Source organism: Copadichromis virginalis, linkage group LG2, assembly GCF_057382275.1.
Source record: "Copadichromis virginalis isolate Kocher_CV1m ecotype Utaka linkage group LG2, C_Virginalis_male_GT1.1, whole genome shotgun sequence".
Classification (NCBI taxonomy): domain Eukaryota; kingdom Metazoa; phylum Chordata; class Actinopteri; order Cichliformes; family Cichlidae; genus Copadichromis; species Copadichromis virginalis.
In genome coordinates this window covers 29,017,066-29,043,048 of record NC_140619.1, presented here as the reverse complement: position 1 = coordinate 29,043,048, position 25,983 = coordinate 29,017,066, and the positions used below count along the sequence as shown (strand labels likewise).

General features: G+C 43.6%; 2 protein-coding genes across 3 annotated transcripts; one reads left to right on the top strand and one right to left on the bottom strand.

Annotated features, from left to right (window-relative positions):
• LOC146717544 (ras-GEF domain-containing family member 1C-like) lies at positions 1 to 21,785 on the top strand. Of its 2 annotated transcripts, XM_085477830.1 has the most exons (15): positions 1 to 368; positions 9,934 to 10,053; positions 13,420 to 13,638; positions 13,849 to 13,971; positions 14,149 to 14,286; positions 14,980 to 15,195; positions 16,461 to 16,535; positions 17,580 to 17,678; positions 18,152 to 18,254; positions 18,343 to 18,422; positions 18,514 to 18,609; positions 18,712 to 18,807; positions 18,895 to 19,018; positions 19,678 to 19,750; positions 19,835 to 21,785. In XM_085477830.1, exons 3-15 carry the CDS (start codon positions 13,426 to 13,428, stop codon positions 19,857 to 19,859), a joined length of 1,461 nt encoding a protein of 486 aa, XP_085333956.1. In that variant the 5' UTR covers positions 1 to 368; positions 9,934 to 10,053; positions 13,420 to 13,425; the 3' UTR covers positions 19,860 to 21,785. The 2 variants fall into 2 exon arrangements, with proteins under 2 accessions (XP_085333956.1, XP_085333948.1); XM_085477822.1 differs by lacking the exon at positions 9,934 to 10,053.
• Positions 21,786 to 22,868: 1,083 nt separating this feature from the next.
• On the bottom strand, positions 22,869 to 23,751 carry tmem126a (transmembrane protein 126A). The gene has a single exon (XM_085466041.1). The coding sequence runs from the start codon at positions 23,598 to 23,600 to the stop codon at positions 22,983 to 22,985; it is 618 nt and encodes a 205-aa protein (XP_085322167.1). The 5' UTR covers positions 23,601 to 23,751; the 3' UTR covers positions 22,869 to 22,982.
• Positions 23,752 to 25,983: the final 2,232 nt, after the last annotated feature.

Here is a 25,983-nt window from a genome sequence, read left to right as displayed (position 1 = left end):
ACTCTCCTCTCTGGCTGATCACTCGCTCCGAGGACGTGTGGATGTAACTGTGCAGTCCGCCGAGTCTCCGTGGCGCAGGACAGGACAGTCGCCACGCCTTCAGGGACGCTCTTTTTAACGGCCCAACCTTGCGTTTGTGTCCGCTGCACACCGGTACGAGCCTGTGCGGGACATTTAACAAGCAACTGTAAACACTGTACTTAACTGCAACCAGGCGGTGTGCCTCTGGAGTCCGGCTTCACTTCTCCCAGCTGATGCCCAGCTGCTTCTAAACCCTGATTAATTTGGGAATAACCGGCACCGGAGCTTATATCGATTTGACATCGGATACAAGTCGGATCAAAGATGAGGATCAAAGTGTAGTGCTGGTGAGTGGCAACAATTACAATATTATCACTCTGAAATATTGAAATTGCGCTCACGCCCACAGCCTGCGCTCGCGCCAGCGTGTGTGCGTACGGGTAGGTGTGTGTGTGTATATGTGTGTGTGTGTGCGCGCGCGCGCGCGCGTTGTAATCGGACAGATTGCCTACGAGGACACTGTGTCGTCATGATAAGAAGTTCAACTAGAGGCAGCGATGACATCACGATCCCTTATCGCTGTAGAGGTACGGCAGCGTCGCTTGCATCACTTTACTACGATGGAAACATCGCAGATGTGTGCCGTGAGTCAGCGGCGTGCTCGTCTGTTTAAAGGCGTGAAAGGATCCGGCTCTATCTTTTTCTATTTTAATAGAGCGCTGTCACTGCGTCTTCTGTCTTTGACACGTTCATGAGCGAGAATGCGTGCGGGCAGGTGATAATGTGGTATTGGAAACAAAGACAGCATCCGCTCATAAGTGAAAAATGTCACGGTGTGCTGATGGACTGGGTTTAGTTAACATGCAGTTATTAACTGTGTAAACTTGCTGCTGATTATTCTCAGACAAAATACACCCTTAAAAAGTGCCTTGGAGGGAGGGGTGTAGGAGAGGGAGTAAACGGGTGTGGTGGTGGCGGCACTGTTGACATTTACTCTGTTCTCCTTGGAATGAAAGGGGAAAGGAAAATGAGCATCCAGTAGGTGGTAAGTAGACTTGACACCCAAGGGATGATGCAGCAGCTCGCACAGCTAACCAAGTACAAACCAGAAGGGTTTGTTGTCGGTCTCTCAGCAACTCAATGCAAAAGGGGATGAGAGTAAAACCGGTTCTGTCGACTAACCAGTCAGGTGGGTGAGCCAGTTTTGCAATTCAGCACCACACTTTGATGTGTCTCTCATCCAAGTCTCAGCAGCCAGACTGCATCTCCTAGTCCCCCAGTAGGAGGGAAACACCATAATCTAGGGGGTGAGGGGGGAGATTTTGTGACCATACCTTCTCTGTGTGGACTTTCAGGAGGCACCAGCAGACTCTGTCTCCTCTCTTTTGTCACATGCTCTGCTTTGCCCTTCCTCTGTTTATCACTCAGTCCCACTGAAGCGTGTTTTCCTCACTTTCACCCTCACTGGCACTGTTTGCGTTTGTGTGCCATGTTTGCTGAACCAGTGCTTCAGTTCATTGCTTCTCTGCCGTCTAGCATGTCATCCATTTTGGATAAAGGGTGCATTATGATTTTTAGTCCCGCAGCATCATTTACACCCTTTGCCTTTGCTCTCTGTGATCAGGGCCTCCACTCAGCTCTTTGTTCTATCTCCTCTGTGGGTTTACCAATGCAGCTGACCTTGTCTCTGCTTTGCCCATATATAGGCCTGCTGCCCTCAGTCAGAATGTGTTTTTATTTATTTATTTATTTATTTATTTTAATTGAACTGAGAGCTTGCCCTTGCTGTGCATTACATGGGGGAGATGTAGAGATATAAGTCACTGGAGCAGGGGTCTGGCAGAAGTCACCGGTTACATAGATTAAAGCTTGTGTTCCCTCCAATTCAGGCCGAGCCTGCAGAGGATAACAGGTGTGCTGCTAATGAGGGCATCGTTTGGTCTAATGTGAGACTGAAAGAGACAAATTCTCAGACAGTGAGGTCTGTGTATAGGTGTAGAGAGAGACAGCAAAGGGAAAAGCAGGGTTTCTCTGGTAGCAGGTCAATGGGGAGGTAAACGCAGTCGCTGTTAGTCTGGTAGCAATGACAGCTTTATCACCACCGCAAGGTTTATGGCTGTGTTTGTGTGGGGGAAGGGGATTTGTGTGTGTGCCTGTGTGAAGTGCTGTACTATACTGGTATGATGGAATTCCACTACTGTCCTGTGATGGAGCAATGCAAACAGAAACCTGCTCCATCTGACTGCCAATACTTAAGCAGTAATAAAATACTCAGACTTCTTCATGTATTCATTTTTTATTAAATGGGTGCTGAGTTATTTACAGTGGGATTGGCTGCGTGCTCCTGTAGCACTTGCATGGATGGCTGGATGATCAATCAGTTAAAATCTTTTCTTTAACCTTTTTTCATCTTAAGCCAAGATGAATTTAAATTAATTGTATTACTAAGTTTGTTATGTTCATATTATACAAAAAATTATGAAACGAGTTATGATGGTCCAAAAAAACAGGCACTGTAGAAAGATGAAACACAGCCGGTTATTTTCACTGCTACTTTGACTAACACTCACACAATGTTCTTGCTAAGTGTTTGCAAATCTCCCCCATTTCACATTGCTAGTGGTGTAGTGTCAAGAATTCGAATGTTTGTTTTTTCCACACCTTACATAGTCAGGACGTACTCGACTGACAAAGGGACATTACATTATGACGGCCTGTGTACCTGACAGCTCTTGGGATGTCCTTTGGCGACGCAGCAGCCCTGCCGCTGACTCTGAGGTGATGAGACTGATCGTGTTGACAGCTCGTGGCAGATGGAGTTCACATGTGGAGTCACTCAGAACTGCCCGCTCTGTCACCAGAGAGTGAGCGCGAGGACAAACACGGGATTTCGATGGAATAAAGGGGTGCGAGAAGGGGGGTTGTGTCACAGTGGAGATACAACAGGCATCTAATTACCTCCCAACAGGAGCCTTGACTCCATGGAAACGCTCTGAGCTGTATTAGCTGCCTCTACATGGCCTTCATGCTGTCATAAGGACAGTATTGATGGTCAATCATAGAGGATTCGACAGGGTCAAAAAAGCAATGAGATATGATTAGATGCCTGTTTTGTTCGATAAACAGTGAGCACGGTGATTGCTCCATCAGATATAGGATCTAAGGCAAAAAGCGGTGACCGCCAAGCTTCTGCTCACCTAAGAGGTGGCAGGTGTGTCGCAAAATTCAGATAAAGCTCACATTAAGCTTTGCTATTAAATCAAGAGTGTGTGTGTTCTTATAAGTACTGTCTGATATTGATATGTGTTATTTATGCTTGCATCTTGAAGGCAGCAGCATTTATAACTAGGGATGGGTATCGTTTAGGTTTTATCCGATACCGGTGCCAAACCGGTACTTTTGAAACTGCCGGTGCTTAAACGGTGCTCAAACCGGTGCTTAAAGAATGGAGAACACAAAATCGGTCCAAAAACCTCTCATGTTCAGCTGGTTTTTTGTAAAAAGATAACAATGTTAGCCTTTTCTGCAGCTATGGGGAATATGTGGCATCCCTCTTGGCTGGAAGCAGTGCTTAAACAATGGAAAAAAACACAAACTTTGTCCAAAAACCTCTCATGTATAACTATTTTCCACTTTTTCTTTGGTCGTTTTAGGCTTTTTGGCCAGGGTGAAGGGAGTATCTGCCATCAAACAAGAAGACAGCCGCATGTAGCTATGATGATGTTTGCTAGTTCACCTTACATGCATTAATGTAATAACGTGGTTAGCATACTCAACGTAAATTACACACGAACAACATTAAGCTACTCACGCAGAGAAGAACGGCTGCTGCTGCTGCCATCATCATCATCCGTCATCATTTCTGCTACACTGGCAGGGCTAGGGGCCAGGACTCTAATCTTCGGGTTTTTGGGGGATGTTGCTAACTCCGGGTCCGATAACAGGCACCACACCCGCAGTAGATGTGCACGGTGTGAGGTCTCGCAGCAAGCTATCAAATACGGCGCATTTCTCGGCTTATAAAAAAACACTATGCGTCGCCAGGTGTTTCATCGGATTCAAGGTGTTTCCTCCTTTGACAGTATCACAGTATCAGCTTAAAGCACTTGTTGCAGGCGGCTAAGTTTGCATATTTTGCTGTGAAGTGCCAGACTTTTGACCGCTTCGCCTTGGGCATTTTTAATCTGTAGCTCTGCTCGAAAAGAACGTACGTACCTGGACCCGCCTACTATCCTCGGAAACGTAAAATGATTGGCTAGAATCTAAAGTGTGTCACAGCTCAGGAAAAACAAAGCACCGAAATGTGCGCTGCTTTTCGGTCTGGTTACTACCGTTTATGACAGAACCCGGTACCCATCCCTATTTATAACTATAAGTTTCTATCCTTTTGTTCCAGTGACCTACTGTCATTGATGAACTCTATCCTAAATTAGAGACTGCAGCAATATTTCAAAATTTCAGTAAATGTATAAAATAGCTGCTCAACATTTCAGTTTGACAATAACTAAACCTACTGATAAATATTTTCTACCTGCAGTCTCGTAGCTTGGGTTGAGCTTTTTCAGCTCAGTACTTTCCATTCACCATTTACTCTTCCTGTTATATGGAGTAAAGGTGGGCACATCGACCCAAATGTCGATAGTATTGATACCTATGTTGGTATTGGTATAGGATCGATACTATAATATAATAATATCGATACCTGGTTTCAGTTTATTTATAGCCAGTTTATTTATAGCCTATAGCACATTTGGGGCAGGGATAGCTCAGTAGGTAACATGGTCGCCCCATGATCGGAAGGTCGGGGGTTCGAATCCACTGAACGGCTACCCTGCGATACCCCTGAGCAAGGTACCGTCCCTACACACTGCTCCCTGGGCAGTAATTTCCCCACGGGGATCAAAGTATGCATTATTATTATTATTTAAACAATGATGTCAACCCAAAAAAAAAAACAGTTTCAAAATGCACGAAAAGCTGAAATGTTTCTTATTTTGTGTTAATTATTTATTGTGGAGAGTAATTGAGTGAATTGATGGTCACTGAAATGTGTTGAAAATTTGCGATGTCTGTATTGGTACTGATAATATTAGTCCTGTAGTTTGGTGCTCGATGGAGTCATTTCTTTGGGTTTGAGTTCTACATGAACAGCTTCTAGCATTTCTTGCTTTGCAGTCTGGTTTTACTAGATGTTGTGGGGTTTTTGTTTTGTTTTGGGGGGGTTTTTTTGGGCCTCAAACGATAAAACACTCTTGTTGTTTCATCCTTTAGCAGTAAAGATTTTCTTGCATATTTTAAAAAGTGCTGTGTTTGAGGGTTGCTGAGGTAGCTTGTAGGTACTAAATTGGCTTACACGCGCCTCTCACTCTCAGACATGAGAGTCTCTCATTGTTTTGCACAAGGGAACATAAATGCAAAGCGTTGCTATGGCAATGATATCACAATATGAGATGCAGCTATTATCCTGGACGACATGATATGGCGCAGCCCTACCAAGCACATTGTGCTTTGATAACAGTTGAGCACTACAGTGCACCTGAAGAGGGTAGTAAAGAGAAAAGCTAGAAACCGTGGCTTTAATGCACGGTTCAAAATATGTTGCCTGAGGGAAATTCCACTAATCTTTCCAGCTCAGACTGCTGTGCTGGCATACAGTGGTAGATATAGAATCTTTTGGCCTATAGCTATTCTACTTAGTGCTTTACGGTGTTTGTTTGTGTGTGTGTGTGTGTGTGTTGTTCTTTTTCTTCTTTCTTTTTTTCAGTTATGGATTCGCACACAATTGAATCTGCTGTGCAAGGTGTTTTCCTGCCATAGAGAAACATTTGGGGTTCAGTGTCTTGCCCAAGGACACTTTGACACATGGAGAGGCCAGGGATTGAGCTGCCAGCACTCTGTGATTAGTGGACAGCCTGCTCTACAAACTGAGCCAAAGCCGCCCCCAGTGTTTGTATAGTGTAATTTGTAGAACCGCCCGTAACAATGAAAAGAGAAAGCAGAAGGTGTGACTGCAAAGTGATTTATTTGTGCACGGTGTGTGATTCAGTTCTGCCTGAGAGTCCGTTAAGATGCAAAATGACATACAGAGATATGAAATGTTGGGTGCAAATAGCAAAAATGAAACTAACTGTGAATTAATGAGTCTTGTATTTTGGTGTTGCCCGTGTGTAACCATATCAAAATACATGAAGCATGAGCGGTGAACAGACCACCCCCGTGAAATCACCAAATGCTAATTAGTACGCTTTGAGATCATACATCAGCAGTGATACACAGTGCAGCCTCTGCCTGTACTGGTTGTAATGAGCTGATAGATGTACTTAAACGGCAAAGGCGACGGCCGTGATGAAATTATCAAGGTGTGCTTATTAGATTTGCATCTGTTACTATTTCGCTCATTACCTCACGGTGGTTATTGTGCAGGTTTGATTGAGAGTAATACAATGCTGAGTGAGTGTTTCCACTGGCAGACTAATTTTAAAACGTGCTTAGCGGCCTATTTAGGTTGCTGCGCATTGGCATTGTTTAATTCAGATTTTCTGTCTGGATGCTTTCAATCGCCCTGCGCTGGTTTTCTGTGCTATTTCCTTCCATTTACTTGGTGAGCTGGTAATTTCTCATAAGTAGCACTTGAGGCGAAATTGTGCCTGTGTAGGACAGAGACAAAATCACTCTTGTCTGATTCTCCGCAAAAGTACATTGCATGAATGGTAGCTGCAAATTGACATATTATGACTAACGGCTGTTTTTTAAGGCATTGTGACCGTTGTGAGTGACAGATTTAGGGCACTCACAACTCAGCCATGTGCTATGTGCTCACTAAGAGCCAATCTGTGCTCAACTCCAATTATCTCTACATAATATGATAGATTGACCGGGCCCATCATGTCAGAGACATTTAGCTTATTTTAATACACTATTTTTATCTTCAACAAACCAGGGAGATGGATCCAGAAGTGCGCTTCGTGCACGCGTGAAGTGGTTTGAAAGTGGAGTCTGTGATAATGGTGCTCAACCTTTAAATTTGGAGGGTTTTGGGTTTTTTTTTTCACCCCTCACAGTTAATGTTTTTTTTGCAGTGATGAACTCGATTCCATCTAAATGTAAATTTTACAAAGGTGACAGTTTGACTTTAGAGATCAGTTGTCTGCAGTTCTTCTCGTGCTATAGGTTTAGCAGCACTTCTTGGAGGACAGTAAGACGGATCGTTGTTTTCATAGTGAGTGAATGACTTCACTTGGACTTGGATGGACGTTGACTGTCTCGGACTCTTGTGAGCACGTACGCAAACAGAAACTCCAACACTTGCGTGGAAGCAGCTGTGTCCGAACTCGCTCAGGAATGAGGATGAGAACACACGCACAAGCTGTTTTCATTAAAGAGATTTCCCAGTAAGCATCAGTGGGACTGATGGTGGGTGTGGAACAGGTGCCAGAATATTAGTGTCACTCCACTTAGACACTTAAGGGGAATTCCACTGAAAGGGCTTTGGGGAGTGTGTTCCTGTTGAGCCCTGACTGTGATTTTTTATTTTTTTTCAATTCCAGTCAGGCTTTTATCAAAGGAAAAAAAAGACAGATGAATGGGTGTATAACCTGAATGCCTTCACTGTAACTCGATCCTGAGCTTGGCCGCTACGTGGGTGCAAGTGTGCATGGATATGTTTTCTTAAGATACAATGTACTCGATTGTGTTCAGCTCCTCAAATATGCACACCCACCATTACCCAACAATAGTGCGCTGGTCTGGTTTTGTTGCAGCGTGTGTAGTGACATGTGTGGTATTTTGCGGTCTCTCTATTGTCAGCTGTGCCAGGAGGTTGCTGTGCAGCTCAGCAGCCAGTTTGGCTCAGTCTGTGTACCTCGACATTCGGCCTGGACGCCAGTACACTTATTCTTGGACTCCTGTAGCGACTGGGGATGATGGCAGAGGCAGCGGGCCAAAAAAGCCTCCCATGCCAGGAGCTCCCACTGGGAGAGCAGGCTGCTGCAGGGCCATCTGTACAGGCGTCCCGACTGGGAGCATTAGAATCTGGGGCGTGGAGCGGGAGATAAAGGAGGAGGGGAGTAAAATAGGGGACATGTGCAAGGGGAAGGGAAGTGAGAGGCTGCATGACAAAGAGGTGTTTACTCACTTTTAAGCCTGTGCCATCCTGAGAATACTCATCATTTCAGCTTTCAAAGAATTTGGTAGAAAATTCAGGCCAGAGCTTTAATACTCGGAGGAGCACAAAACAGTGTCAGTCCCAAAAATACGCAAGTATCTGCTTTTTTAGAGCACTATCCCAAAATAGATGAAGTGTTGAAGCTTTCTGTGTTAAAGGAGTTAACATGTGGGTCCGAAATTAGTTGGTGAGGAGGAAGCCTGCAGAGGATGAGATTGGCACTGATAGAGCCAAGACTGTTTGCAAACTTCATTTGGATTGGTATCAGCATCTTGAGCGAAAAAGGGGAAGCACTTTTTGTTATATATTCATTCGACTTTCCTTCAGCTGTGATCTCTGAAACCACGAAGCAATGACAGAAGCAAAACAAAACGTTGCTGTAGCACCCATGCCGGATACTTGATGTGCTTGCTTTCAGATGATGTGCCGCTTGTCTAAGAATAGCTTTATATCATGTAATCATTTCCGTCTTTCTTCGTCGCATTTCTCAGTATCGGTGCAGTGTGTTATAGATATAAGGGGCCCAAAAATCAAAGATGTGCTTAACTGCAATTTGAATGCTGCATGAAATGTAACTAAAAATAAAATGCAATGAGGTGCAAACCACTTAAATTCAACTTTGAAACTAGTACCAAGTAGTAAAAGGATAGAATAAAAAGTTGAAAATAAAGCGTGGGAAAGTTTCTTAGAATTCTTTTGCAAAGGCTGCGTGTGCAAACAGTTCAACGGCTTAAGAATAATATGTATCAGTGTAAAACTGCAAAAAAGGGTTTGGCGGCTGGATCACATGGTGAAGGGTTGGTTTTACTAAAAATATGCTAAACATAATGACATTTTTGTATTTGCCGTAGCAGATAGAGGCACAACTTGCCACCAGACAACTGCTCTGCCCTCCAAGCCAGTGGGATGCCCTAGAGAGCCAAAACACTTTAAACTACAGCAATGCCATAATAGGTCCTCACCTGACTCCACTCACTTGTATCTGGCATGAATTATACTGTTTAAGCAAGCCTATTGGTAACGATGAAAGATAATCAGTGAAAATGAAGAAAAGCTCTCCTTTTTGGAGTGAAAATGTTTAAATGTAATGGTACAGAAGGAATAATGTTAATCTAGCCTCAGATTTAGAGGAGAGACACTAGCATCAAGTTATTTCTTTTGTTTGCTTAGCGTGTTGCGCTCTGGACATATTTAAAATTATCACATAATCGTGAGGGGGGGGGCCCCCTGTGAATTTTAGCCTTGGGCCACAACAGCCTGTAGAATCGCCACTGGTCAAGGACATGAAATCAGCTTTGAAAACACTTACCTGGAACATATTCAAGTGTCTGGAAGAATATTGTTAGGCTGAGATAAAAATGTTGCTTAGGACTTTGTACAATCAGTTAGCTAACGTCAGAGGAAAATATTGAAAAGTGTTAAGATTTGTTTCTGTATTGAAAGGAAAAGATATATTTTTGCTCAGACGTCGATGTGTTTGTATAGTTGAGCATCCCGCTTTTATTTAAGTGTCAAAAGATCCAGACTGTTTATTTTAATATGCGTGTGGGTGTTGACCTATAGACAAGTTCCTTGTCTTGCTTGGGTGATGACTAATAATCATAAGCAGCAGAGGTAGTGTTTGCCCTAATATAAGTAAGCAGAGGGACCTCAAAGCTGCTTCTGCCCCATCAAATAACCCCACCGCTTCTCATTTGACCCTTGACCCACTGATGGCACAGATTTTTCTCTTGTTTTTTCTCTTGAAGAACCCTCCTCAGTCTGAACGTAGGCCGGTCTCTGATGCTGCTCGTCCATCAACCCCTCTGTGAAAGAACATATTTGCACAGTTTTGTCACCACTCACCTAAGCAGGAAGACACAAGAACAGTAGGTGTGACTGTTCTCTTCTTTTTTTGTTTGTTTTTAGTGAAACGGGTTTTACAGAGTGTTGTAGGAAGGCAGCGGATTAACAACAAAGAAGCAGTTTGACAGCTAAACTGGCTGGTTATGTGAGGAATGCGTTTGATTCATCAACACATGCGCTGCTTGACAGCCGAGGTGTTGTCGAAGATTGTGTGGCCGCAGACCGTGCCACTCTGTTAATCATAATGGAACAAAGGAGGCAGATCTCCTGATGACAACGATAGCAGCCTAACCAAATCACACAACTACATGCACACAGGCTGCAAGGGCACAGAACAATGACACCCCCCAGCTGTCTAGACTGAGTGCAAGGCTACCGTAGATCTCAAGGGGGGGGGGATTAAAGCACACATCACTACACTCACCTGTTCTTAGCTACATGTTTCTCATTGTGTTTTTTCATGCAGCGCTGACAAAGTGTGACAGGCGCAGAGGGGGTTGAGTGTAGCAGGAGCTGTGAAAACAAGTTATACACAGAGTACAGCTGTGGATGACTTCTTCACACTGTAGAAAAAGCGGTGTAAGCAATATGGCTTTGGGGGGGGAAGTGACATTTTAAAGGAAGTATTTCAGTTTGTTAGTCATAAGACTTTGTGTTAGGTAAGGTGGTCTTCCCTTGGAGTTTCCAAGCAAGAAGGCATTTTAGAGGAAGTTTAACTGGGATGGCATGAGGTGACAAACAGCTGACGGTGCCGGTTGTTGGCTAATGTAAAGCGAACCTCATTATTTGTTGCTCTTACTGACGTTATTGAGTCAGTCTCTGCTCTTGCTGCTGTTTCACTGCAAGCCCTACTTTTCCTCGGTTGTCTCTTTTAGTTAAATTGGCCATAAAAGTTACATAGTCTGTCTTTCACTTTTATGTCAGTACTTAAAGTTGCACCCCTGCAGGTTTCACTACTACTTCGAACTCACACATCACTACCTCAACCCTAAAGTCCTTTTGGGTTACTTTCACTGTCGCAGAAAAGACTTTGCTTTCGGCTTGTCCATTTAAAAAATGTACACATTGGCAGATGAGCCACCTGACTGACTGAAACTGTGAGGTATCGACTGACAGACATGAGGAGCTGTGATGAAATAATGACTCAGAGCCTGAGAAGTGCTGGAGGGAGGAGCGGGAGGCTGAGGAGGAAGCAGTGGGGAGAAATACGGAGATGGGAGATTATCACATGCGATATGGGGAATCATTGACAGTGTGAGCACGTAGTATAGAACTCGCAGACACTGCTATACATGTAGAAATACAAACACAGAGACATAGAGAGTTGTGTGAGATTTAGTCACCTTGAACTAAGCAGATATTGTCCTCCTGTCAGTCTTAACATAAAGGAAGTTTTCTTTAGTAACCATAAAGCTTCACTCGTGTACTTTAGTCCTTTATCCTGTTCTCTGTGGCTCAATGTTATAATCCAATCTGCGGGATGTCACTGCAAGGACATCCCGGTCTTTTCTAGACAGAGCCAGTAACTTTTATGAGTGAAAAACAAGTCAAATGTAATTTAAGGCAATTTTTTTTTAGCATTTTTAAACAATATTCATTCATCCTCTATAATCTCTAACTCTACAATTTTAAACTCTGTTTTTTCACCCACTGTTATTTATAGAGCTTTAGTATTTAGGCTGATTTGTCTGAATCAGATGGACAGTGTTTTGGTTGGTTACACACACCCCCGATTGCACATAGAGCCAAGATCACTCCACTGATACGCAGACGAGATGTCGGCCTTTTCTAACCACAACATATATTAAAAGAAATGTGGCTTTGGGTGTAAAACGCTTCTCAGAACTCCCCATCCCCCAGCCTTTTGTGAGCCTGTCTGTGTGTGTTTGTGCCTAGGTGTGCACAAGTGCATAAGTAAGTGCCCAAATGTAGGGGAACAAGGAGGACAAAGGAAAGCCGATCCACTCACACAGGGAACTTGAAACATTTGTGCATTTGTGCATGGCACCGTGCGTTTGGCCTTTCAACCCAGGGGGACCCACGATACTCATTTATCGGGGCGGCTTGTAGAGGTCAGCAGAGGATGAAAGTATGGCCGAAGACATTTCCTTCACTGTCTTAGGACGATCACTAATATGGACGAACATGCCGTCTTTCATTCAGTTTACGAAGGACTTCTTTTATGTTAGTACTGTTGTGTGTGTGTGTGTGTATGTATGTGTACGCACATATACATACACACTTTACTATGTGTTCAGGTGCATATTTAGGCCAAGCTGACAATAGACAACAGGAAGAGTGTTTGGTATGGTATGTTGTTGTGCTTGAGGTTTCAGTGTCAGCGTGCAGGTTTTTTGCTTTTATTGTGAGTCCTGCAGGCAGAGATCTTTTGTAAAACCAAAGCAACTTTGAGACTGCAGGTATTCGAGTTGGATGTGGTGCTACGGGTCATTTTAGTCGCTGTCAGAGAGCACAGGAGCTACTCCCACAGAAGAGTTGGATGAAACTATAAAATGTAATTAACTATTAACGGCTGCCTTTTTTTAAGCTGGGTGATGAAGACGAGCTCTTTTGTACTGCGAGTGACATTATGGTATCACTGCTCTAGCTTACACCACATTAAGCGTTCCTTTCCACTAGAGCTGCAGTGTTGGTCCACTGAGGGGAAGAGCCTGTTGAATTTTTAAAATGTGTAAGCCAGAGCCTTACAAAGGCAAAGGGATTCATTTCAGTGGTGGAGACAACATGATCAGCCTCCACAGTGACTGTGTGACCTGTTTTCATTCTCACCTCTGGCTTGTCAGCGTGGTAGGCGGGGCTTGTTGTTTAGGAGAGGTATTCTGTATCATCTGCCATTGACAGGCGCTCATCAAGTGAGGGGAAATAAGAGTCTTTGCACTGGAAAATAAGAGTGAAAGCGATACATCACGAGGATGGACAGAGGATCTAAAAGAGACAGAGAAAATGTTTGGGTCCAGCAGGTCAACTGGAGTGAGTGGAAACAAGCAAACTGGTTTATGTAATGATGATTAAGCTTCGCAGGGCCAGGTGAATCTCTCAGCGTTTCACAGTATAGACAGATTTTAATCTGTTTTTTGTGGCAACATTTCTGCCTGATGCACCAGCAGAAACCGGCTGTACTGGTTACCTAGCGCTGAAGAGGCGATGACCTGGAGATGGACTGGAAAGTAAGAGGGCGGGGCTTGTGTTTCTGTGTCCTTGAATGTACACATGAGATTAAATGGTGCAAACCTTGAATTACACAAACAAACTGTCTTGTTTACATGGCTGTACCAGAGACCTTTATGAAAATGAAACGAATGACTTTTCTAAATCCCAATTTCATCTCTCTACTTCATTCATTTGGTGTGTTTGTGTTTATATTCTAGTCAGGAATGCCCCAGACTGCGTGCTCAGGCACCATGTTTACCACTCCCAGTGGCTTCAGCCCTCATCTGGCCTGTGCTGAGCCTGGGGAGGAGGAGGCCCCACAGGAAGGCCCGGGGCCGGGGCCTGGGGCTTGCCTCTCCGATGGGCCGCCCATCACTTCTGCCTCCCTGGACACCCTGATCCAGAACCTGGTGCCCACTGCTGATTACTACCCCGAGGTAAAATGAAATGTGCTACAGTCACTGCTGCTCATCATGTTCCCATTAGCCTCAGAGTCCATTTCACTTTATAGTGCTGCCGATTAGATTATTAACCACATGTCTATGTTTCAAGTGCTCCTCTGCTTCTTTTAATGACAGTAAGCTGCAGTGGTGTTTATTGATGTGGCGAGAGTGTCTTAGCGAATGTCTTTTTACGTCCTTTGACAGAAAGCCTATGTGTTTACCTTCTTGCTGAGCGCTCGTCTGTTCATTCCTCCTCCGGAGCTGCTGGCCAGGGTGTGTGAGATGTGCATCAAACAGCAGCAGCTGGATCAGAGCCCACTCGATACGGTCAGCACTGCACCACACATAAATACATATTCCGGCGTATGAAAAGCATTCAGGCGTACTTATCTGCTGCATGTAAGCATCTTAATAACCGCTGTTTTTCCCTTCACTCTATGCAGGTATTTTTGTTTGCTATGTTATAAAGCCAGTTGTAAATCTTTCTCACGTCGTTAAAAACAGGCAAAAGTTCGCAAGTTTGGCCCCAAGATCCTGCAGCTGCTGACAGAATGGACAGAGACATTCCCGTCCGATTTCAGGGATGAAAAGATGGTCGGACACCTCAAAGACATCATCCACAGGATAGCTCCATGTGATGAGGTATTATGTCCAACAAGTCCAATCATCTTCACTTAATATGTCCTAAGATTTTTTTTTCCAGTTTTGAAAGGCTGTAAATTTTCAAACAGGATAGATTAACCAATAAAACTGGACAGAAAACACTGGATAAAAAGCATCTGCAGTGAAAAATAGTCTGATGGGGAGCTAGATTTAATTATTGTCACTGCGGCTGTTGATGAGGGAGTCAGTGTAGGGTGAACACATACAGCCTAACTGTTATACAATCTTACATTACATGAGGGAGGAAGGAAGGATATTAGAGGAGTGGCTCTATCTGCAGTCTTGAGGGGAAAATAGAGGGAAGGACACGGATGGAGAAAAAGGGGAGAGGGTTGGGATGCAAGGGCGCAGAGAGCCGAAGAAAAGGTATGGGAGTGGAACCATAGTGAGAAATGTAGGGAGGATAGAAAGGAAGCAGGAAAGACAGGTGGTGATGAATGTGCTGCTATTTAAAGCTGGCTGTCTGCACTACGGGTGTGTGTGCATACATGTGGGAGGTGTGGCTCTGGGTCACTTGTGAAACAGACTGACCTCACGTCCTCTTTGAAGCCCTCGTGTCGAGCGAGGAACACCAAAACAAACATTCCCAGGCAGGGCACACAGCACACCTCTGCTTGCACTGCTGAAACTCACAATAACATGTTTAACATGTCGCTCTCCTCTTCTCTCAAGGCATACTGGAAAACTCTGAACCAGGTGCTGCAGAAACTTAGCCAGAGGCTGTCCCTGATGAGCCAGGGGGAAGAGAGCATTGTCAAGGTCTCCCTCAACGCCTCCTCTGACAAGCTGGTGGCCTTCAAGACCAAGCCTCCGCCCATCCAGAAGGACATACTCTCCATCTGCAACGACCCCTACACGCTGGCACAACAGCTCACCCACGTGGAGCTGGTAAGGAAGAGGAGGGGGGGAGGGGAAGAGAGAGCGGGATGCGGGTTAGAAAGAGGTCAGGGGTAAGAGATGATAACGAGGGCGGACAAGGAGAAGTAGAAAGGATGTCAGCGGAGAGATGAAGGCGGAGGATGGTGAAGCATGGGTGGAGATCAAGTCCACCCATGTCAAGGTCATAAACATTAAATCACATCAAGAGAGAGGGAACTGGAGGGTGATAAAGATTTTAACAGAACAATGGAAATGCAGTGAACGAATTGATGATGAACATAAATCATCAAAATAACTCGCTGGATTTTGACGCCATGTGTTTGATAACCTGACCTTACTTGTCAGCTATTACAGCGCTAACTTCCTTCACAGACAGCAGAACAAAGGGAATGAGGAGATGGAACCCACATGAACAAAGGATCCGTACACTGTCCCTCACATTGCATGCTCGGTGCCTTCAGTCTGCTCATGTGTGTCTTCATGTGGACACGTGTATCTCGGGGTGGTTGTGTTTCTGTCTGTGCATGTGAGAGTGTCTGAGTAAGCTTGTACCCTTGTCTGAGCGGTGACATCACCCCTGAAGTCAGTGATGCGCCCGGGGCCTCAAACAAAAGGGAGGAAAACTGCAGTGGATATATGTGACCTGACAGCTTCACATGCGTTCACACGCACGCATACAAAAGGAAACAGAGATGGGCAGATAGAGAGGCATGCAGCAACCACACAGCCTGGATATTATTGTATGTTTTAGCAACATGTTGATACTTATTTAAAGAACTACACAGCTGTGCTTTATGCCACTGTGTGCACACTTGTGTGCAGCGCTGCTTTGGTTTTGGGTTGCGTCACCAGTTGAGATGGTGCTAATGACTCATTTTGATTTGCCCATGTATGTGACTGCACAGCTGTCTTTTAATAGAGGTGAATATTGTCTCAAGTGTCACTGTGAGGAAATCTGATTCCAGTGAGTCACCTCAGTCAGTCATTACTCGTCCATATTGATTGCCTTCCATTACTGAAATGAAAGAATTATTAATGGGGCTACCCCCGTCGGTGTATGCGAGTGGACTTCTAATGCTCATGTCGTGGGAACATAAATATGTTGCCGCTGTCAAGGAAAGACTTGGTACGATGTTGAGGTTGTTTTAAAGTTCAGGTCAGATTTGTTATGGTTAGTAATTGTTATGGTTGGGGCGTGTCTAGGAAAAGAATGAGAGTGAATGTATTGTCCTGCAGGGATGAGTGATTCATGACTGTGTGTTTGTATTTTCCAGGAACATTTGAGTCGTATCGGACCGGAGGAGTTTGTCCAAGCTTTTGTTCAGAAAGACCCTCTAGATGGAACACAGGTGAACTTTTTTTTAATACACTGTCCTATTTAATCAGAAAACTAATTTTGCACTAAGCTTGCCAGAGTCTGTACTTAGGTCAATGCTGTAGACTGTAAATAGAAGATGGCATCCGTTCATTTGTGGACTTGAGTCCCGCATTTGACCATCACCATCTTGCTCTCTTCAAAATGGTACAAAGCCATGTTCCACTATGGTAACAATAAAGGTGCATCCAAACAGGAAGCAAATCACTCGTCTCATATTTCTTTGGAGATAACAGCTGGTCACTAGTGGGCATTGGTTGCCTAGGTAACGTTCTATGTATTTACTACTCTGTTATATTCCTCACTGGTAGTCCCTTCAATCACTTGCCCCAAAGTTGAATAATGTTTGTTTACAGTAGGACCTGCTCACTTTGCTTTGGCTGCAAAGTGGTCAAATGCCTTTGATTTTCTTTGGTTGACACATCGCCGCAAATTCCTGATGAAGTTTGTAAAGACTGCAACACAGATTATTTAAAAACAAGCTGTTATTAAAAAAATGTCACTGTTACTATTATTATCATTAGCTTCACATTTAGAACCAAAGACTAGATCCATTTTTATGATCTTACAGTCTGTCAGACCACAGCATTTGTTTATTTTTGCATTATGGTTAAAATTGTTATTTTGTACGTATCCAAACAAATGTCAGTGAGCGTAAATGTCACAAATGGCAAACTACAGCAAGCACACACAGTGTGCTTTCTGTGCCCTCTATGTATGACCGCTGAATGCTTCCACTCTCCGTTCCATCGCTGTCACTCATTCACTGATTTCCTTTCATTTTCAGTTATCATCACTTTAACCTGTCTTCACTCAGTTTCTCCTTTCTCTCCTTTTTTTTGTGCTCTAAATTGGTTCTGTTATTTCTGCTCCAAGATCACCGTCTTTGTTATTTGCGCTCACACAGGGGGTCAAGCTTGTAGACGGGAAGCTAATTAATAGTGGAATTCCCGATTGTAGCACTCACTTGTGGTGTGTATGTGTGTATGTGTGTGCGCGCGCGCATCTTATTAAGCAGCCGTGCTTCAGTGACCAGAAGAAAAAAACCTCCAACCTGGAAGCCTACGTGAGGTGGTTCAACAGACTTTGCTACCTGGTTGCGACAGAGATCTGCATGGTGAGTGGAAAACACAACTCAGTTTCAGCCATATTGAAGCCTCCAAAACATTAGAAAGACTAGGAAGCACACTGGGAACAGAACAAGATTATAAACACCTCTCAGGGATCTACTTCAGACTGAATGGGGAAAACCTGGAAATGTCAGTAACTACAGGACATATCTGGGTGACCATTGTAGCATATATGCATGTTTTTAGTTTATAGATTCTCTTTATTTAATAGTACTTTCAACTGAATTCTACCATAGTAGTAATTTATTCCCCTAAGTAAGTGGACAGGAGATAAAGGTTTAGTTTTTACAGGGCATTACTGCCCCTTAATGGACATTTTGTGTTACTGCACTTGCACAGACAAAATTTCTGCCTGTATCTGTATATGTAGAGATAAATTCTCTATGAAAAATTAAGTCAGAATTTTAAAAAAAAAATTGGGGGGGGGGGGTTTGTTTTGTGTTTTGTCTCACTGCTGCAGCCAGCGAAGAAGAAACAGAGGGCCCAGGTGATCGAGTTCTTCATTGATGTGGCCAGGGAGTGTTTCAACATTGGAAACTTCAACTCCCTCATGGCAATTATTTGTGAGTTGTTCATTTTACAATCCCTGAGCATTGATTCCCATCTTGTGTTCATAGTTAAAAATATATATATATACATTTTCTTTCTCAGCTGGGATGAACATGAGTCCTGTGTCCCGGCTGAAGAAGACTTGGAGCAAAGCTAAGACTGCCAAGTTCTTCATTCTTGAGGTAAACACAGCTATTCACTGTCTAAGAAGTAAAAGACAGTAAAAATTAGATGCTGACGGCGTTTTTGCTTGTTGCCATTTACTCTTGACAGCATCAGATGGATCCGACTGGAAACTTTTACAACTACAGGACTGCCCTGAGGGGGGCCGCCCACCGCTCTCAGACTGCCAACAGTAACAGAGAAAGGGTGGGGCTCAGCAACACATTGACTGATTTCCTCCAAAAACCTGCTGGCTGCAGTTCAGTATTTACTATTTACTTTGCCTTCCTGCCCATTTTCTCTCCTCAGATTGTGATTCCTTTCTTCAGTCTGCTGATAAAGGACATTTATTTCCTGAATGAAGGATGTGCCAATCGGCTGCCCAACGGCCACGTCAACTTTGAGGTGAGGCTGTTTCCTAACCCTGCCTCTCCTCCATCGTTAACCTCATCCTAAACCATTAAATGGTTACTCGCTTATTTATTTATTTAGAAATTTGTCGAGTTGGCGAGGCAAGTTGGCGAGTTCATGACATGGAAACAAGTAGAGTGTCCATTTGAGGAGGATAGGGCCATCCTACACTACCTCCACACTGCTCCCATCTTCAGCGAGGACGGTGAGAACCTGTCACATAGTTTTCATTTACAGTCCAGTTCGCTTGATGCCTCTACTGTTTTGTTCCAGAAAGATCTGAACATCTTACAGTCTTTGTTGCCTTGTATTTTCAAGTTGTCCTCAGGCCAAATTTGAATAACTTGACTAATCCGCTTACTTTCCATTTAGTGCCACTGTCGGGTCAAATTATTCATTTTTCCTAATTACTAAAAACTAATAACATTCTCATCACCCTCGGCTGTAATTTGTTTTAATAGTAATCGGCAAGCGTTACAACGGTGACATTACCGTTTAGCTCAAAGCATCGGTGTCCAACATCTTCACAGCTGCAGACTCTTTAATGTCTCAGCCAAACTCCATTAAAAATAAGACGGCAACCTCCATGTGACTGTTGCAGATGGAAATTGATTGCAAGTAATTGCAGCGACCAACTGGTTGCCCAGAGGTTGAGCGTACAACACCTTCAATCTCTGGAAGGCCACTTTTGATTGCAAGGCAGTTCTATAGATTACCTAGTTGGAAGCAAAGGTTTGCAAATAACTGCCATCTAATTTATCAATTTAGACAGATTGTTTTAGCTCTTTTGGACTTTTCTGAAATTCCTGAAGACACACACTGTCTTTTTTTTTTTTTAAATGTATCTGTTCTCATTATTCCTAGGGCTCTATCTTGCTTCCTATGAGAGTGAGAGTCCAGAGAATCAGGTAGAGAAGGACAGATGGAAAGCACTCAGGTGAGAACACATTAAATGGGAACTGCTTAAGTCTAAATAGACCTGCTTTACTTAATTAACCTTTCACCTCTTTGCTCCCTTCAGGTCCAACGTCCTGGCAAAGACATGAGGCAGCGAAGGCAGCTCACCTGCCACCAACAAGGGAGCGTGTGGACTCTTTGCACTAAACTGAACTGTGAAGGAACCTAACTGGTACTTTGATGTTTTTCTATGAAGAAAAAAAGGGAGAAACACGATGAACAGGATTCATCATGGAGTGTGTAAAAAAACAAAAAAAATTTTTTTTAAAAAGTGAAGTGACTATATTAAGCTATGAAGCAAAATCCCTTTGCAGTTTGCAGGAGGTTGGTGATGAGGTACAGTATATTGGAGAGCGACAATGCTTCTCCATGTGTGATGTGTGTTTACTCTGTGAAGATGTTTACTACTTTAGAGAGTACAGTTACAGGGAAAACCACTTTCTAAAACAAGAATTCCTATTAATGCTGTTTGTGGGGTTTTTTTGTATTTGCTCCTCCCACCTCCTTCTCTCTTCCCTCTTCCCCTTTGCTACAAAGCCTTGTCTAGGTATTTAAATTTGACGTTCTTCTTTTTTTCCTTTACTTGTAATGTACTGTAATGAAACACGAAAATAATGTGACGGGCGCTGGCTAGCCCATTTCAACTGTCAAGTTTTATAGGTTTACTGAAGAAATGGCATCTGTGTGTTTTCAGAGAAGATGGAAGACAACATGCCTTGAGCATTTTGCGAAATATCCTCTGACTGTGTGCGATCACGCGTTTGTTCATATCGTCTCTGTATTGTGCTACACGCTGTCGATCGGAGAAACCTGTTTATGGTTCATCTCTATTTTTTATTTTTATTTATTCTTTTTCATTTTGGGGAAGGTGTCGTGTGGGGATGATCAACTTGTTTTAAAAGTGTTTACTTCTTTTAAATGTGTTGTGCCATCAACTACACAAGAAAACTACAGTAATTGGTCGCTGCATGTGGAGCCAGGCCAGGTGTAGATTGTGTACAGGTGACATTTACCCCTCATCTTTCTGCTCTACAGGAAGTTTTCTCTGACTGATGTTCAGTTGTCTGATATATATTTATGGAGATTTCTGTGCTGACAGATGTATAATTTTTATTGTAATGTTCCTTTATTGGTTAGGAAGTCCAACGGCATGCTACGACAGGTGTTCTTAAAGGGGCATTAGAGTATCCACCTTGTGAAGACTGCAACACAGACTTTGTGGTGAGGATGCTTTGTTACATTTTGTGGAAGGACGATAATGAAAGGAGGTCTTCTGTCTTGATATAAAGTAAAGAGGGAAACTTGTGCCATACAATTCACTGGTTGTCATAACAATTCAGGTTCCTTTGACTTGAAACGTGTTGTTGAATCGTTTTGTGGGATTGTCACCTTTTTTGGCTTCATTTTTTGTTCTGTGATTCAAGAGCCATTTTGCGGGAGGGGGTATGGGGAGGGGAGAGGGAGGGAGGGACTATTACACAATAAGCTTTTTTTTTTTTTTTAGTAAATGGTCTAAATCGGTTTCTTTTTATTAATTGATGTCAGTGTTTTCTCTAAAGAAGCACCTTTCCCTCTCTATAACAGTCTGACTTTGATTCTCCCACTTCATTTGTCATCAATAAACTTCCTTTCACTGCAACCCATTCCTCAGATAATTTATTCCAGCGAGCTTGAGATGCGATGTCAAATCAGCCACTCATGGTAAACACGTTTTTGTTTTTTTTAAATGATGACTGTGCTGAATATGTGCTTTCAACGACAATCGTCTAGGTGTCATCAGATCTGCTATTACTTTTTAGGGTTTTCTCTTTTTTTTTCTTTTTTTTTTTTAAATGGTGTGACTGGACTGTCTGCTCCAGTTTTGCATTTTTATTTTATTTTATTTTTGCTTGCACATGCATCGCAGTGTGCCGTTAAATGGGTGGAACACATTCAGTCTTCTTGGCTGTAACTGCAAAATTTGTGACATGTTCCTTTAAAGCCTTTAATAAAACTAAACCATGCTTGGTCTGGTGTCTGTTTGCAGTTGATGTTTATCTGTGATTATGTTTGCTCCACAGCTCAAGCTTTGTGCCTCCATTAAAGTTAGCTCTGGTTTATAATAAGCACCTTAAATGCCTTGAGAATCTAAATGTCCTACAAGATTTCACCCTCAAATGAAACTTAAAATTACATTTTGCGTTACTAAATTTCTGAGGCAGCCACACGTCAATGTTTAGTTTGACAAGGAAGAGAACTGCATACTTTAAATGGTGAACTCCTGTGACTAAAAATGATAAAATGTGTATTTTGGCTTTCAGATTTATTTAGTCTAAGAGGAAAATCACATTTTTCTATTAACTGCGTGCATATGCATGTTAGTGGTTAAGGTATCTCAAAGAGAAACAGGGGTACTATTCACTCATAACATGGCTGTAACAGTTGACTTTGTAAACTCATGGAGCAGCAGTATCTACCCACTAAAAATAGGAAAGTGAGCATGAATAATACATCGCTAAGCTGATAATGGCCTGTCATAGATTAACAAGTATCTGCTAATATGCAAACTTATTTTTAGCCATTCTTGTCAGTGGATTGATGAACTTGTGCCATTCTTATGCCATGACAAGGCAACCGTCTGTCCACGACTCACAAGCAATGCTTCTACACTATTGGTCACAATTTAATAAAATTTACACACGATCAGTCTTCAGCCAAACTGTACTCTAGATCAAGGTCACATTTGTCATGTTACAGGCAATAACCTGTTTTTTGTGGTGGGTTGTGAGACAGATACGCTACTACGTCATTGATTCACTGGTTTATAGAACCTAATATAGAAAGCCCAGAATGTAGTAAACCAGAAATGGTGCCACCAGAGTTTATCAGATCACCACTAGTCTTGTGGTTTAAATGTAGAATCATTAGAACATCTCAGAGCCGTACAAAGCTCAATGTTTTCAAGTGTAATAAGAGAGACATATAGAAAATCTGCACACGTAATTAAGTAATTAAATAGCTACTCAACTGGTTCAGCTCTAATTTTAAAGAACATATATTGGGTAGTGCAAACATAACAATTTATCTATTCTTGGCGAACCAGAAAAGATTTCAGAACAGATACGTCAAATACATTTATTTCCACGATGACAATCTCAGGCATTGGGATATACCATGTAAAACAGTGATCAAGATCATTGCAAATGAATGTGTTTATTTATAGTTCAGTGCATTTAGTCTTTGAGTTCTTCTCCACCTGGGCCAAATGTTATCGCGGCCAGTTTGGTATATGTCTCATAGTGCCTGGATCCCAGGTAGGTGCCGAAGAAGGCTTGGAGGACTAAAACTGCCCTCATCCTCCTCAAGACCGGTCTGGAGATCTCCACACAGTAGCGGATCATATTGCCCTTCTCTGGCATCGGAGCTGTACTGTACCTAGAAGCAAGGCCAATATTCATAGGTAACGCCAGGAGGATGGGGTACACCCCACCACCGATCACACCAACAACTGCACCTCGTATTATGGAGCACATGGGACAGTTGAGGTCACCGGACAGGAGCGGGTTGGACACGGTTGCGCTGTACAGGGCGCATGTTGTCAGGAAGGGCAGCACGGCCATGGGCAGGCTGGAGGTGATGGGCGCCTGTCTGACGTTCAGAGCTCTGCGATACAAGCTGTTGGATATGAGTCCCGCAAGTCCGGCGTTTCCCCCCAGATACAAGGGTCCGTAGCTGAAGACTTTCTGATCAATGTCAGGCAACCTCTCGAAGTTCTGCAACAGCATTTCAGCAATCACCGCTTTTGTCAGCCCATTTCCAGAGGTGCTCTTCTTCTGAGGATTTTCCGACATGTTCACAGCGTGTTGGAATCAAGCCGGTTTACAGCCAGAAAACCTTTGGATAATTCAGATGTTCACTGTAAGCAAGGTGCTTTCAGGAAACAAGACAGGGCGCAGACATGTCTTACCCACAATTCAAAGCGCCGATGTGAGTATTTGTGCCCTGAACGCAACCTGCCAGGCAGGGTTGAGCCTAGGACAAAACAATGAGCTTGGATTTCAACATATAAACGATCACGTTCAGTGTTTTCACTCGGATGTTTTTGTCCCAGAACCCTGTCCCAGAATATTCCTGTCATATGGGGAAAGTATTTTCCCATAACACACACAACAGTAATACTGCTCATTTCCACTCAGAGTGCGGAGAGGAGCGAAGAGGATCTATTTATTATGTTTGAAAAAGCACAAAAACAATAATAAAACGGAGTGGTAATACTTACGTTCAGCATTGGATTGGATGATGGGGTGGGTGCAGTTTTCTCTGGGGTGGAGTCGGGTGGGCTGCCCCGGACTCTGTGGGGCTGGGCGGTGCTGCTGCTGCGGGCCCCGGTCCGGATGGGCCTGGGCCCCCTTGCCCTGGTGGGTTCCAGAGTGTGGGGGTGCCTACTGGGGTCAGCGGGGGAGCTGGCCCCAGGGAGGGGCCGCTTGCCCCTCCCTTTCTTCCCTCCCCATCCTCAGCTGCCTCCCTATTCCCGCTCTACCACACCCACCCACACATGTTTGGGGAGTGTGACTGTCTGTGCAGTGTCTATTTGTGTCTGTCTACACGTTGGGTGAGTGCCGAGTATTTGGTTGTGTATATGGGGTGGGAATGCACGTTTGTGTCCGCGTGCGCCTGTTCATCTGTGTCTATATGTCAGGTTGGGTCTTAGACTCAACCTCTCTGGGTACATCTCAGGCCCTCCAAAGTACAGAGGCCTATCTCCCCTCACCACACTCCCTGCCGGTGGCTGATGCCCTCAGACGTTGGTGTGTTGGTGGTCCAGTGTGGTGGACTGGGGCTGGGCGCTGGGCGCGGAGCCCGCGGGCACGCCAATGCAACCCCCTCTGGCCTCTGCTCTGTAGCTGCGGGGTGACCTCTCGTTTGGGGCTCTACTCAGCTCTTCCCAGGAGGGTGGCACGGTTCCCCCCCTTTTAGTGGTCCTCCTCGGGTCCTCGTACTCTGGGGCCTCTGGATATCTGGGGCCTGCTTCATGCCCTAGGGGACGGGGCTATGGCTCCCCACACTCCCTAGCAGATCGTTACATGGAGAAACCTTTGGAATACAAGCATGCTGATCCACACAGGTATGCACACAGGTGTACACACGGGTGTTCACAGACGTGGACTACACCTTTCTTGGCTGCTGCCTCAAAGCACATTGTGCGCTGTCTATCTTGCGTGCTGCACAATATCGTTTAATATTTAGTATCTATTGTTATCTACTGCTAGCTAGTTTATTGTGATGGTGCTGTTTTTATTATGTTGCTCTTTTTTTGTTTGCTTTCTCTTCTGTTTTTTTTTTTTCCATACAGGTGATCCAGGCGTTTTGTTTGTTTTTCTTTCTTCCTTCCCCCCTTTCTCACCGTCTCTTCTCCCCTCTGGTTTTCTTTCTCTCCCTCTCTTTCTTTCATTCTTTCTCCATGTCCTATCGCCCAGTCATGTCTGTCATGTTTGTAGCAACCGAAAATAAAATAAATACATAATCATAATAAAGGTCAATCAAATGGACCAATATGGCAAGGCCATGATGATCCACTTGGTAAAATAAATCCGCTTGGCATCTTTCTCGGCCTTAAGACAACAATTCTGATGGCCATAGATTCAAACGGGACACAAACCCCCCCCCAAAAAAACCAAAAAAAAAAAACCCCACTTACGTTCAGCATAAAAACAGAAATGAAAAAAGTATATATGGGTATATAACATTTGAAAGATGCTGTGTTTTTTCCTACTGCAATGTCAAAATAAAATTATTTTCTAGTAAGTAAGGCAAGATACTAAAAACACCATGAAATAGCTGTTTATTATTTAACATTGGATTCTTTAAGTAATACAATTATTATGATCATAAAAAATGTTTTGTTTAGTTCAGGAAAACTAATTCGTTGTGGGCCGTCTGAAAGACTTAGCGTAGAACAACAAGTCCCAGAAGGCATTGCGATAGGCGTCGTTATTGTGCATTGCGTCATGGAATGTGTTTTAGAAAGTTCCATCGGATTCTACGGAAGGTCGCCATTTTTGAAGACGGCTGTACGGTCCGTTTTTCCGCTTTCTTTTTTTCCTCAGATATTTTTATTAAAGTTTCTGCATCCATTTTTACAAAAGACAAATTGAACAATATGCCTTTTTCTTTTTGAAGAACATAAAACAATATGAAACATACACTCCCACCTCATAATTATATTAGTACCAG

Excerpts from the sequence above, each read along its gene's own strand:
- LOC146717544 (XM_085477822.1), top strand. The coding sequence starts at position 13,426 with ATGCCCCAGACTGCGTGCTCAGGCACCATGTTTACCACTCCCAGTGGC. Across the intron at positions 15,196-16,460 it reads AGCTCACCCACGTGGAGCTG|GAACATTTGAGTCGTATCGG; the intron begins GTAAGGAAGAGG and ends TGTATTTTCCAG. Across the intron at positions 19,019-19,677 it reads TCCCATCTTCAGCGAGGACG|GGCTCTATCTTGCTTCCTAT; the intron begins GTGAGAACCTGT and ends CATTATTCCTAG.
- tmem126a (XM_085466041.1), bottom strand. The coding sequence starts at position 23,600 with ATGTCGGAAAATCCTCAGAAGAAGAGCACCTCTGGAAATGGGCTGACA.